Consider the following 14,370-nt stretch of genomic DNA (forward strand, 5'->3'; position numbering starts at 1 on the left):
CATTCAACCTGTTGTTTTTGAACCAGTTGTCATGAACCAGTTGTCATGAACCAGTTGTCGTTGCACCAGTTGTCATTCAACCTGTTGTTTTTGAACCAGTTGTCATGAACCAGTTGTCATGAACCAGTTGTCATGAACCAGTTGTCGGTGCACCAGTTGTCATTCAACCTGTTGTTTTTGAACCAGTTGTCATGAACCAGTTGTCATGAACCAGTTGTCGGTGCACCAGTTGTCGGTGCACCAGTTGTCATTCAACCTGTAGTTTTTGAACCAGTTGTCATGAACCAGTTGTCATGAACCAGTTGTCGTTGCACCAGTTGTCATTCAACCTGTTGTTTTTGAACCAGTTGTCATGAGCCAGTTGTCATGAACCAGTTGTCATGAACCAGTTGTCGCTGCACCAGTTGTCATTCAACCTGTTGTTTTTGAACCAGTTGTCATGAACCAGTTGTCATGAACCAGTTGTCATGAACCAGTTGTCATGAACAAGTTGTCATGAACCAGTTGTCGGTGCACCAGTTGTCATTCAACCTGTAGTTTTTGAACCAGTTGTCATGAACCAGTTGTCATGAACCAGTTGTCATGAACCAGTTGTCGGTGCACCAGTTGTCATTCAACCTGTTGTTTTTGAACCAGTTGTCATGAGCCAGTTGTCATGAACCAGTTGTCATGAACCAGTTGTCGGTGCACCAGTTGTCATTCAACCTGTTGTTTTTTAACCAGTTGTCATGAACCAGTTGTCATGAACCAGTTGTCATGAACCAGTTGTCATGAACCAGTTGTCTGTGAACCGTATGACCTAATACCTCTAGCTATCAATGTTGAATATAGATATCAAGGCCATCTTTAAATTGGAAGTTTACACTTAGAGTGAGAAAACTCATTACCTTTTTTTTATCCCATCGATCGATATGTGTTAATGGCTTACGGCACCAATTATTCACAGGGTCACTGTGGATCTATATATTGTGGCAGATTAACCATTCATTATTTCTAGTTGCAACCTAGGCCATTGGGTAAGACAGCTTATGTTTATGTTTCTGTATATCACTTGTAATAACGCATTTCTACAATACCTCTTCTAAATTTGTAAATTATTTGCAAACTAAAACCTTGGTGAGTCTGTAAGTGTATAATAAACAACAATAAGAAATGTTCTTAGAAATGCAACAGTTAATGTATATCGCAATACTAGCGCGTTGGTCTCACTGGGAAAACTCTAGTTTTACCGTTGCAATATTTCAAAGTTAAAAAAAAAACAGCACTAAAATTGTTTTGAATAGATTATACGTCTTCGTGTATTTCTTAAAAGAGTTTGATAAATTAATGCTCAGGAAAAATTAGCTAATTTTCTGTTTAAGACTATGATTAGATAATTTTAGAATGTAGTAGATTTATAACTTAGCTTAATTCTTTCTTGGGGGTGGAAGGCGGAAGGGCATAAGGGGGCTGGGTAAAAATGTTCAATGAATTTTTGTATTTACAGCATGAAAAACAATCACTTTATAAGTTGTATAAAGTAGGTATTCTATTATACATATATATATTTGTTTATTTATTTATTAAAAAAACTTTTCTCTCCTGAATGACGATACCATCGTTGAATTGACCACAATAAATTATATTTTCGTTTTATAAACATTAATTTTTGATAACTATAAAAAGAGCGTTTAATTCTATACACCAAAATATTTTTTTTTATTACAAAGTTATAGAATATGAATAATAACAGTGCAGTGAACTAATGAATAGTTTGGTAAAAAAATACGGAGTTAAAAGTAAGGTGTATATGCATGTGTGTATACACCGAGAAAAAATCCAAAATATTTGACCAATCTTGATAAAACTTAGCATAAATGTTTCGTAGATCATAGCGGAGACGTAGTGTGTTTAATGTCCCTGACATAATCGAAGGGCCTTAAAAATAGTTATAATAATACAAAAAACAAATTGTAAGTCTATAAAATTTTTTTTTTTAATCGGGTAAACACTTTAATCTCTGTATTTTATATTTGATATAAATATGTCGGCTAAACGGGCAAAGCTTTTTTTCCGTACTCGTCTTTTATATTCGTGAAAACAAACAAACAAAAAAAGAAAGACAGAAACACAAACTCAATATCGGCCCCCGAAGTGGTCCAACCAGGCAGGTAAAAAGGCAGCTTTCAATACTTTCAGAAAGAACATCAGAATGAAATTCTATCAAAGCAAATGACAGAGAAGAATGAAGAAAGAAGATTGACAGATCCTGTGTGGTGCCCCAACGGCCCAGCAGACCTGTGGATAGGTGAAAGATAATGTGAAGTTAGATGTGAACCTTGCCTAAGTGACGCGAAAATATTTATAAAAAATTACTTGTCAATTGTTGTTTTAAATTATGTTCCACTTATACGCATATTAAATAATTTTATTCTCTTTGCAAAAAAAAAAATAATATAATATAATAACCATCGTTTTTGAAATTTAAGTAGTTATTATGACTGAACTTACATAGCTTAGGAATACATTTATAAAAAAAATATTTTTTTGACAAAAAATCTAAAACCGATTGCATAAAAGTGTTAAAAATATGTTTAATAGCTAACTACTTTACGAAATAGCCTCCTGCATATGTTACTATTAAGAGTGAATAGTAGTAAAAGTTGTTTGTTTTATGAAAAAACTGCTTGCATAGTTGAAACACAAACTCAAAATCGGCCCCCGAAGTGGTCCACCCAGACAGGCTTCAATATTTTCAGAAAGAACATCCGAATGAAATTATATCAAAGTCAAATGACAGATAAGAATGGAGAAAGAAGGTTGAGAGATCTTGTTGTAATGCCCCATCGGTCAGCAGATCAAATGATAGGTGAAAGTGAATGTAAAGTTAGATGTGAACCTGGCCTAACTAATGTCTTATAATTGATCTAATTGTTTTGTAAAGGCTCAATCTATTATTCGAATCCTCATGAAAAAAAAAACATTTTTTTCCGTTATAGAAATTACATCGGTATGGTGTTGAATATGAAAGTTATAAGAAATGCAGTTTACAAAATTAATAAAGCAAATTACAAACTCAAAATTCTATGAGCGTTGCCAAATGTTTTTTGCGTTTAAACCCTCCTTCAACAGGGTTTGAAGCTAAAAATTAAAACCTCTCCAGTGGGGTTTGAAGCTAAAAAATTACTCTTCAATACAAAAAAAAAAAAAGCAAATTACACAGGGAATTTTTTAGTTTAACCCCTCCCCCTTTTTCAGAAAGGTTTGATGCTAACAAATGTCTTTAATATAAAAAAAAAAATTACACACTAAAAGCAAATTACACACTAAAATTCTTTGAGATTAAACCCCCCTCCTCCAGATAGCTTTCTTTAAAGTTTAAAACCCCTCCAAATGGTTTTGAGTTTCTAGTTTAAACACCCCACCGATGATTTTGACGATAAAACTTCCCTTTTGGAAATAAAATCTAAATCTAACTGCAGTCACCTAATTCGAAGAGCGTAGTCAAGAGAGGCTACACATTTCTACCAATGGCAGGGCTCTACTAATAAAGTGCAGTGACCTAATTGAAAAACACTAAATGTGGCTCAATAAAGATGGCTAAGACAGATTTTGGGAGTCATTTATAGAGATCTGGTCTAAATCAAGGAAATCCTATTCCGAACTGGGGGTCGACCCCTCAGTAAGGTTGTGAAAGAGCGTCGCTTGAGGTTTGCGGGACATGTTCTCCGACAAAATGTATTACGCATATTAAGAGTTGCGATGACATGCTAGTACAACTTGGCGCCACACTTTCATGGAGGTCCTCGGAGCAGGTGGGAAGAGGCTTCAGACATTGCCAGTGACAGATTTTTGTGGAAACAGCTTGCCGCCACATGAGCCGAATGGCGCGGGAGGGTCAAAGTCAGTAAGAATAGCACATTAGATTTTTTAAATAAAACTTTTTAATAGTAGGATAATGCACTGTAGATACTTCAGAATATGCATTTTGTTGGATTTCAATACCGGAAATAGTGCTCCTAGCGCTCACCCAGACCATCTTGCAAGCAAGGCCGGGTAGTTTACAATTTTTCCACTAACTCCAGGAAGAACATATTCTAGGGCATAATAAACGTCTTCCGAAAGAATGAAGGGTCAGAATAAAATAAATATTTATTATGTACACATATGTATATATATATATAAATATATATATATATATATATATATATATATATATATATATATATATATATATATATATATATATATATATATATATATTAGGGGTGCACCGGATAGTACTTTTTGATATCCGGCCGGAGCCGGATATGACCGGATAGTAAAATTTGATATTCGGCCGGGGCCGGAGCCGGAGCCGCATACCTAAGTGTCTTGTAAATAGCTTGTATTGCTGAGCATTTTACGAAACTGTTAAATAACATACCTATATTAGTTGGTATTATTTTTTTTCCTTTTATATACCTTATTGTTTTAAACTCTGTTACTGATTGATTTATTCAAGCTTAACATTATTTATAAACGAAAATTAATCTGTGTAGCATGTACGAGGCCACCAACCATAAAGGCTGTGTGTTGGAGGGTCAATGTAAAATATGTTAGTATATATTTAACTAGTTACTAATGTAAATCTCTCATCTGGCTTGTATGGTGGTTGGATGTATGTGTTCAAGAATTTCTGACCAACAACTGGTCATCAGACTTGTAATTTTAAGTCCAAAGACTGCTTCTGGTTCTGGTTTCAAGGGCTTAATACTGATAGCTGTTAGTTAATAGTTGGAATCTGAAGCGTAGTAGGTCATATATTTATTAATCCATTTGCGGCAAACGATATTTTATTAACAGCAGGAACATCTATTATACCTACTCATAGCCTGAGCCTTAAATGTTGCGAAGCATAGATTTAATTGTAGTCTGTAGGCCTATTATTGGTATCTATGTTTAGATCTACTGTTATATAGATCTAAGAAAATCAGGAAAATCAACTATAGAAGAAAAAAAAAACGCATTCACACCCTCCGTACCAAAAAAAAAACATAAATAGACTCTGTGTTCGACTGATAGTAACAATCTGGTCAGATAGACGTAGTGAGCCTACACATGTAGTCCTAGTGTAGTGTGTATAGATGATGGTGTTGACCATCACGCGTTTTTGTTCTTGGGCATTCGCAATAGTGTTTAGTGTGCAGGCGAAAAAAGATAGCACAATGGCATGGCCAGTCAAGCATATAGATAAATTATATCTGTACCTTAGTTACAGAGGTCAAGTGTTTCTTAATATTCCAGCATATTTTTTCTTTGTTTGCTAGATCTAATTGTGGTGTTTTAGATCAATTTATTTTCTGCGATGTTAAATTTTACTGTAAGGTTTTCCTTTATATATTAAGTCAATAGATTAAAACAATGATATTAGTTTTCTTTCTAAAAGTTTTAATACAAGGGGAAAAAATACATACACGCACACATGCACATATTTGTTTTATTTTATTGTGCAACGAACGTGTGTTCAGCGCCCTAAATGACATTTCTCTCCAAGTAAACAAACTTAGTCTCATCATCTAGTCACCTCTAGATAGTGTCAATGTTTCTCAACAATCTGCGTTAATCCATTCTGGCTTAAGAATGGTCAATGTCTATCAATACATTGTCATGGATTAAACAAATAAGAAGCTGAGCGTGTTGAGTCTCTTGAGCCCTCCCTTTAAAGATACCCCTGGTCAGTGTCTGTTTGGCTTGTAGTTCAGCCTCCTAATTGAGACTTTAAGTAAACAAACTTATTGTCCCTGCCAATAGTATAAAAGGTGTGGGTTGTGGTCCAGACCCTTGATTGACAACCTATCTCATAATAAACACACTCATACCAGAGTAACCTTATGGAGATTTGGCTTGTAGTCCCGCCCCTAATAAAAATTCTTTTCCAAGTAAACAAACTCAGTTCCCTCATAAGATGTGACCTCTAGAAAGTGTCAACACGTTGACATTTGGCTTTAATGTGGTCAGCTGCCTGTCTGTGAACTCAATGTTATGGACTAAACAAACAAAAGGAGGTGGGGTTGCTCATCTCTACCTCTGGAGATATACCCGCACATCTAGACAATCAGCTTGACATAGTTAAGAAATATTACATGGTTACTAGACCACTCAAAGGTCAAGACAAGCTTTTAAAGTGTGCCAGACATCGCTGCTACGTATGTAATACGAATTTATAATGTAAAGTCTAGGCCACCCCCCAATAACAAACCTAGTTCCCTCGTGTGACCTCTAGAGAGTGCTTAAGTCCATCGTATCTGACTTGGGTTCACCTGCCTATAAATAAACTCAATGTGATGGACTAAACAAATAAAAGGGGGTGGGAGTTGTTCATCTCTACCTCTGGAGATATACCCACACAGCTAGACAGACGTCTGGTCAGCATGACGTAGTCAAGGAATGTAGCATTTTAACATGTTAACTAACTTACTCAAAGGTCAAGACAAATTGAAAAAAATGCCAGCCATTGCTGCTCTGTATGTAAAGCGCATTTATGATGTAAAGTTTCATCTCTATTTATATTAAGCTATTAACATGCCTTTTCTTTATAATAAACGATGTTTGGTGCATATTCATAATGGCTCTATTTTTAAGCACATTATTTTGTTTTCATATAAGCATTAATACATTCTATAACAGACAGTAATGGAACGAGGTCCACTTTATGCATATTAAATAGGTGTATTTTTTACTATCCGGTTTACTATCCGGTAGTAATATCCGACCGGAGCCGAATAGCACCGGATAGTAAAAAATGCCGGATATTCGGCAGAAGCCGGAGCCGGAGGGACTATCCGGTGCACCCCTAATATATATATATATATATATATATATATATATATAAATATATATAATTTTTTTTCCGGGGGGAGGGGCTAGAGGGATGAGAAAAAGACCCCCCACCCCCCAAAAAAAAAATACTGACTACGCCCACGATAGGAGGTATATAGACTTACCAGTATGTCTTTAGTTTCCGTTATTCTATGTCAATGTTGGATACATCAGATATTTGTATACCCCGTACAGCTGGCATTCATTTTTTAAAAAAGTATATAACTCATTGGTTGTATGCGAAAATATTAAAAACAGTATTGTACTCTGGTACTATTTGTAAGTTTATCTGGACTATGATGCATCAACTTGTTCAGAAATATAATACCCGTAAAGTAAGAAGTGAATGTTATTCAAGTCTGTAATTACCAATAACTTTTTTTTTTTTTGTTTCAAAATCCAGATTGTTATTGGAATCAGCAATTAATCATGTTTTTTAAAGTTGGGTACCTTCTCTTGGTTTGTGTGTACTGTGTGTCTGGCCAGGCTGTGTCAGCTGAGACAGACAATGCTTCCGTTGAAACAAACTCAGCTCCTGATGACGAAGGCGGTAATTCGAAAGTCAATGATTTTTAGGAATCTCTAAATAATGTAAGTTTAGTATCGCTATCTATCTATCTATCTATCTATCTATCTATCTATCTATCTATCTATCTATCTATCTATCTATCTATCTATCTATCTATCTATTTGTCTATCTATCTATCTATCTATCTATCTATCTATCTATCTATCTATCTATCTATCTATTTACCTATCTATCTATATATATATCAATCAATCTATCTATCTATCTATCTATCTATCTGTCTACCTATCTATCTATCTATCTATCTATCTATCTATTTATCAATCTATCAATCGCCTTTACTTTTCCCCAACGCATTACAGCTAAGTGGACTCAGAGGCGCCCAAAGATCCCGAAATTAAAAATCACAGTCTTCACTAGGAACCCTATTCGAACCCTGGAACCCCAGTTCAGAAGCCAAGCGCTTTACCGCTCAGCCACCGCGTCTCATATATATATATATATATATATACATGCTTTATTCTTGATGGGGTGAAAACTGAAAACTAAACTTATATATATCTTATCTTATATAATACAGACGTTACTTCAAAAAAGAAGATGATTACGTCCTACGCGTCATGCATTTAGTCATGCATATTAACCAATGACTTAAACTCTGCCAAGTCACTGGTTTTCCTGGCTAGCTCAGGCAACCCATTCCTTGCTCTAATAGCACTAGGGAAGAAGGATATATATATATATGTCTTTGATCGGCTAAGATATAGATATAGTTTGTACGGATTGAAGAAAAAAGCAATATAGTTAATTATTTAAAATTGTTTAGGTGTCCTAAGCTTACGTTACGATAGAATAGGTTAAATTTTATTATTTTAACGTCAAGAAGGAGAGACAATTACGATTATAAAATATGATTGAAAATGCATTTATATTAATTAATTTATTTATTTATTATTAATACAACTTTTTCGCTTTCAGTTACAAAATAAAATATTGTTAAACAAAGCGGCCAAATTAAAAACAGCTGCTAAATTGGCTAATGCAGTTCCGCCAGTGGCTGGTGCTCTTGGCAGAGATGTCCAAAAGGCAGAAAATGTATTTAATACCAATGAAAAACGACTATGGTTTGTGCGAAAAGATGCTGAAAATCAAGAAAATCCTCTTAACACCAATGAAAAACGACTATGGTTTGTGCGAAAATCTAATCTAGAAGAGCCACTTAACAGCAATGAAAAAAGGCTATGGCTTGTGCGAAAAGATAATCTAGAAGAGCCACTCAACAGCAATGAAAAACGACTATGGTTTGTGCGAAAAGATGCTGAAAACCAAGAAAATCCACTTAACACCAATGAAAAACGACTATGGTTTGTGCGAAAAGATGCTGAAAACCAAGAAAATCCACTTAACACCAATGAAAAACGACTATGGTTTGTGCGAAAAGATGCTGAAAACCAAGAAAATCCACTTAACACCAATGAAAAACGACTATGGTTTGTGCGAAAAGATGCTGAAAACCAAGAAAATCCACTTAACACCAATGAAAAACGACTATGGTTTGTGCGAAAAGATAATCTAGAAGAGCCACTCAACAGCAATGAAAAACGACTATGGCTTGTGCGAAAAGATGCTGAAAATCAAGAAAATCCACTTAACACCAATGAAAAACGACTATGGTTTGTGCGAAAAGATGCTGAAAATCAAGAAAATCCTCTTAACACCAATGAAAAACGACTATGGTTTGTGCGAAAAGATAATCTAGAAGAGCCACTTAACACCAATGAAAAAAGACTATGGCTTGTGTGAAAAGATACTGAGAACGAAACAGATTCGCAATAGAGCCATTGGTGGTTTTGGTTGACTTTTGGAATAAGCGTTTATGTTTAATTACAAAGTCAGGAATCTAAAAATTCATATAGCTAAATTTCTGTTTCTTGTATGCAACTTGAACATTCATGAGCTATGAAAATGAAATACATTTAAAATTATAAGGCAACAAAATAAAAAAAAAGTATATTGACTAAAATATGTGTATGTTTTGATTTGCTTTAAATTTTTCCCAACATAATTAACATTTTTACAATGCGTCTTCAATAGAAAGTAAAATCCAAAATCATTTAGTTTAGTGTCTAGATTATAAAGATTTAATTAAATATTTTCATTGAAAATCCAATATGACAGTTTGAAATTTTGCAGTTGTCAACTAAATTTAGAATTGAACTATAATTATTTAGACTTTTTAATGGTCGACTGTAGATCTTCGAATCAACTTATTTTACTTGTAACGACATATTGTTGGCCATTTTTTTTATGGAATAAGTTTTGTATGCCATTATATGTAAGTAAATTACTTTCTGTTGAGTGCATGCGACTTAAAAACGAGACAGCTGGAGGTCGTTTAGAAAGGCCGCTGAACCCATCCGATGCCGAGGACAGACGTAGACGGCGAAAAGGTAATTTATATCGACCAACGTCAGACAATTGTTATGCCTGCTTTGGTGGGGAAAATGTGTAGGTCACATCTGAGCAGGGCCGGTCCTACAGGTTGCGGGGCCCTATGCGAAACGGATTGCGCTGGGCCTAATTTGGGTTGTGATAAGGATAAGTGAAAATTAAGATTTTGTATTAGAAAATAAATTCGTCTTTGCATTTTCTTTATAGTTTACTAAGTACAAAATCACTGTCAAAAGTTAACTTTACGAGCCAACTACAGTAGATAATAATTTTTCCAAAAAAAAAGCAGATATAAATATTCAGAACTGCCTTTTAGATTTACCATCGACTAGCAAACTATCTCTTGTTTTTTTTGTTTGTTTTTTTTGTTTCGATAAGGTAGAGATAGATTTAGATCTACATTTTTATGCCTGTGACTACTAAAGTAAATTACGTATTAGAACTTCTTGTTTTGTTAAAATTCGGCTTATTATTACATTTTTATTAAAGGAAAGCTAACAATGCCATTTCGTTTTTTTAATCGCGAATAGGGTTGCCGTTTTCCATATTGAATGACACCCCGAAATGACAATTTTGTCTGTTTATCTTATCTTATCTTATATAATACAGACGTTACTTCAAAAAAGAAGATGATTACGTCCTACGCGTCATGCATTTAGTCAGGCATATTAACCAATGACTTAAATTCTGCCAAGTCACTGGTTTTCCTGGCTAGCTCAGGCAACCCATTCCATGCTCTAATAGCACTAGGGAAGAAGGAGATTTGCATCAGTTTTCAGAAGATTTTAATAATTTTAGGAGATTTTCATGACTTTTTCGTATATTTTATAATTTCGGGAGAATTCCACGAACCCTTTAATAATAGTTAAATGGTTTAATATAATATAATTCACACCTAAAATTCGGATCGCGCGGGGCCTATGAAAGCGCGGGGCCCACTGCGGCCGCATAGGTTGCAGTGTCCTAAGACCGGCCCTGCATCTGAGGCTGTATAACCACTTGGAATAATGTATTCCTTATCTATCTTCGGACTCAGAGACAAGCATTATTTCGTCCTGTTAATATTAAAATAATTTTATGCCCAAAATAGAAAATGCTTTCAACATTTTATTATTGCACCAAAATTTTCATATACCTTTAAAATAATATAAAGATAATCAACATTCCTTTATTCTTTACACCGGAAACACTAACAATAAACACTAGCTTTGTTTAGATTTTGGCCATGTATAAATATTAAACTCAAAATAATTTAGATAAGCTAAATGTGTTAGTTTATAGGATTTTAGGGGAAACAAACGAAATACTAGAGGCGGCTATTACACTGGTGTAACTAATTAATTAAATAGTAAAGTAGTAAATAGTAAGACAGTAAATTAGAGAAGGTGCTAGATCAACGATAATTTAAGGCATAGTCGTGTGGCCTGCGCTCTGGCTTGTTGTATGATGGGCTAGATGGTCGCTGGATCGAACTTTTACCCGCTGCCATCCTCCGTCGCTTATCGGAATTTGGGCTAGAATGTTATTATCTTCAAAATCTAAAGAAACATCTGGAACTTGCAAAACAAAAGTTAAACAGTTATAAAATATAGGGTCATACTAGTTTAAATACAGACATACACTTAATGAACAAAGATGTTACAAGGTGGAAGAAAAGCAATACAGAAAATAATCGAAAGCAATCTGTGTATAGAGATTGTTGGATTAAGTAGTTATCATACGAATGCTGAAATGCTGTTATATATGACCTATTATTTTGATAACTTAGCTCTATGTTTTGGAGTCCAATTGACACTCTATGTTGATAGTTCATTCTGTCAATATTTGATATGTCAACGATTCTCTAACCCTAGAGGTTTGCGAGACGGCCGAAGTTGGTCAGCAGAAAGATGAAAATTGTATACCATTAAAATAACTTTTTCGCTAAAAGCCAGTTTATCAAATCCGATAATTTAAGTAATAATCTAATCGCCTCTCGCTACTGTTTAATACTGTTTAATATTTCTATTACGTATTACTCTATGCAAGTCTAAACCAAAGATTTGAAAACATTCTTCACTTGGATCTTGCCGACTGTGTATTGGACCCCATTGCGCATGAGCAAACTCAGATCCCAATTCCTCTTCTACCTCTTCTTTCCCAGATATATTTTGGAAATTTCAGACAAGTAATCTTATATCTGCGATGAATTGCACAGTGGTTTCCAGATCAGGCAACTCTCCATGAATTTCTTGTTCTAGAAAAAAAGTGGGGCGGAGTTTTGGGTCAGTGTCTTGTTGAGTATGCAGCTTTAAAAGGCATGGTTGACATTTCTGGTGATGCTCCACAAGAGCAAATCTCGTCAGTCCCTATTTTTGAGCTTCCGAAATCTAAGTTGTCTCAAACTACTGTGTCCGGTTCTGTTGGTCATGTGGGGACAGCTTGTAATAGGAATATTTGTATTTTCTTGAACTATGTGTTAGAGCGGGCCCATTTCTCGTTTATTTAACCTTATATATATATATTGTTACGTATTTCTGAATCTTCTGGCTAAATGTACTAGTAGGCACACAAATAAAAACACTGCAAAGAACTTGACGACTAAACTTTCAGTTTCATATAACTTTAATGACTATTAACTCTAACAATTTATTACTTTAACATGTAGCGTAGAAGACTGTACAATATCTGACAGTTTACAGTTAGCTATACTTCGTTGCAATTCATCTCTTCACTTCGTTGCAATTCATCTCTTCACTTCGTTGCTATTCATCTCTTCTTAACTTGCATCGAGCCGTATTCCACAGAACAGACCAACGACACACTTCCCAGTGTCGCTCCAGGTCTCCCAAAGCTGAACCAAGTCGTACTCAAAGTCTACCGAATCAGAGCCGCACACGTCTTACATCGACTGTATCGACTGTAACGACTCAAGTCCACTGTAGTTCGCTGTATAGACTTTAACGACAGCAGTTCACTCCAGTTAACTCTACCCTAGTAAACTTGCATCGAGTCGTACACATTTCTTTTCCACAGAGCCGCACACGTCTTACATAGTCTGTATCGACTGTAACGGCTCACTCACGACTCCATACGACTGCCTTTAACATTAACTCTCTGGCTTATATAGAGTCCCTAATCGCTTGTCCAAAGTTGCACAAACACGGCTAATATCCTCTGTAATAACACGTGAGGAAACGTCACATCCTGTCCTTGTTTATACATGTAGATTCCAGAAAACATCAGCTGCAGTGTGTCATCTTGCCGGGGTCACAAGTTGTGACCTCTATCTGTCACTGGACATTGCTAGTACCTTTTGGAATAACACATAATGACACGTCACATCCTGTCTCTGTTTATACATGTACATTCCAGGGAACACCCGCTGCTTTGTTATCTCGTCGGGGTCACACGTTAACCTCTTCCTGTCACTGGTCATTTGTAACAATATATATATATATATATTTCCTTCGGGTAGCCATTCTTCCATGTTTGTTCAAAATATCTGCTTTTTCAATGTCTTTTAATTGCCTGTGATCCGTTGGAGGAGTGTTACCTTGCTGTTATCGCGATAGACAAGAGCTGTCCTAGCGTCAGTCACGAAGTCAATCTGGCTGTTTGGCAAGCTACGGTGATTTAATAACGTGTTAGATACTAGATAAAACTAAAATGTTATTAACCTTGTTTAGATTAATAATAGAATATGCATCATCTGTTTGGGACCCCCCACTCAAGAAAACATTAAGAAACTGGAAAAGACACAAAATAGAGCAGTGAGATTCATAGCAAACGAATATTCACATTTGATTAGAGTAACACCTTTAGTAAAATCACTAAATTTAGAAAGCTTTAAGGATAGAAGGCTTAAAAGTAAAGTAGCAATTATACATAAAACACTGAACCATAATCTTCAAATACAAAAACAAAATTTAACAAGGTTACAAAGACAGTTTGTGTGCAAATACAGACCGAAAATCGGCCCCGAAGTGGTCCACCCAGGCAGGTAAAAAGGCAGGTTTCAATATTATTAGAATAAAATTCTATAAAAGACAAATGACAGAAAATAATGGAGAAAAAAAAGGTTAACAGATCTTGTGTTGTGCCCCAGCGATCCAGCAGACCAAAGGATAGGTAAAAGTGAATGTGAAGTTAGATGTGAACCTGGCCTAGCTGATGTCTTATAATGAATATCTAATTGATCTAATTGTTTTGTAAAGGGACAATCACTTATTCCTCAAGATAAAACATTTCCGTAAAAATAAAATAAAAATTCCAAAAACTTATATTTGATACTTATGTAGGAGTGGTGTTCTATGGCGAAATTGTACTATGGTAGATTACTTATTAATTGTTGTTTTAAATAATGCCTGGCTAATAGGCATACCAAATACATTCTTTCTCTTTAAAAAATAGTAAACATTTTTTGTGTGTAAATAAAGTAAATGGTATATTTAAAGAAAAAAATGTTGCACTATAACTTTACATCTCCCCCTACTGCCCCCCCCCCCCCCGCCACCCAATCCGCGAGTGGTTAACAGTAATACTTCAGAGAGTCTGTTATGAAGTAAGTG

At 35.2% G+C, this 14,370-nt stretch overlaps 1 protein-coding gene and 1 long non-coding RNA gene across 2 annotated transcripts; both read left to right on the forward strand.

Annotated features, from left to right (window-relative positions):
* The first annotated feature begins 895 nt into the window (after nt 1-895).
* Nucleotides 896-7,434, forward strand: LOC129928259 (uncharacterized). The gene is made up of 2 exons (XR_008779846.1): nt 896-1,016; nt 7,244-7,434. It is a non-coding gene; the product is annotated as an uncharacterized LOC129928259 (long non-coding RNA).
* Nucleotides 7,435-8,279: 845 nt separating this feature from the next.
* On the forward strand, nt 8,280-9,172 carry LOC106053929 (golgin subfamily A member 6-like protein 24). Its single transcript, XM_056042635.1, has 2 exons — nt 8,280-8,291; nt 8,348-9,172. The coding sequence occupies exons 1-2, from the start codon at nt 8,280-8,282 to the stop codon at nt 9,170-9,172; spliced, it is 837 nt and encodes a 278-aa protein (XP_055898610.1).
* Nucleotides 9,173-14,370: the final 5,198 nt, after the last annotated feature.

This window comes from Biomphalaria glabrata, chromosome 9, assembly GCF_947242115.1.
Source record: "Biomphalaria glabrata chromosome 9, xgBioGlab47.1, whole genome shotgun sequence".
Classification (NCBI taxonomy): domain Eukaryota; kingdom Metazoa; phylum Mollusca; class Gastropoda; family Planorbidae; genus Biomphalaria; species Biomphalaria glabrata.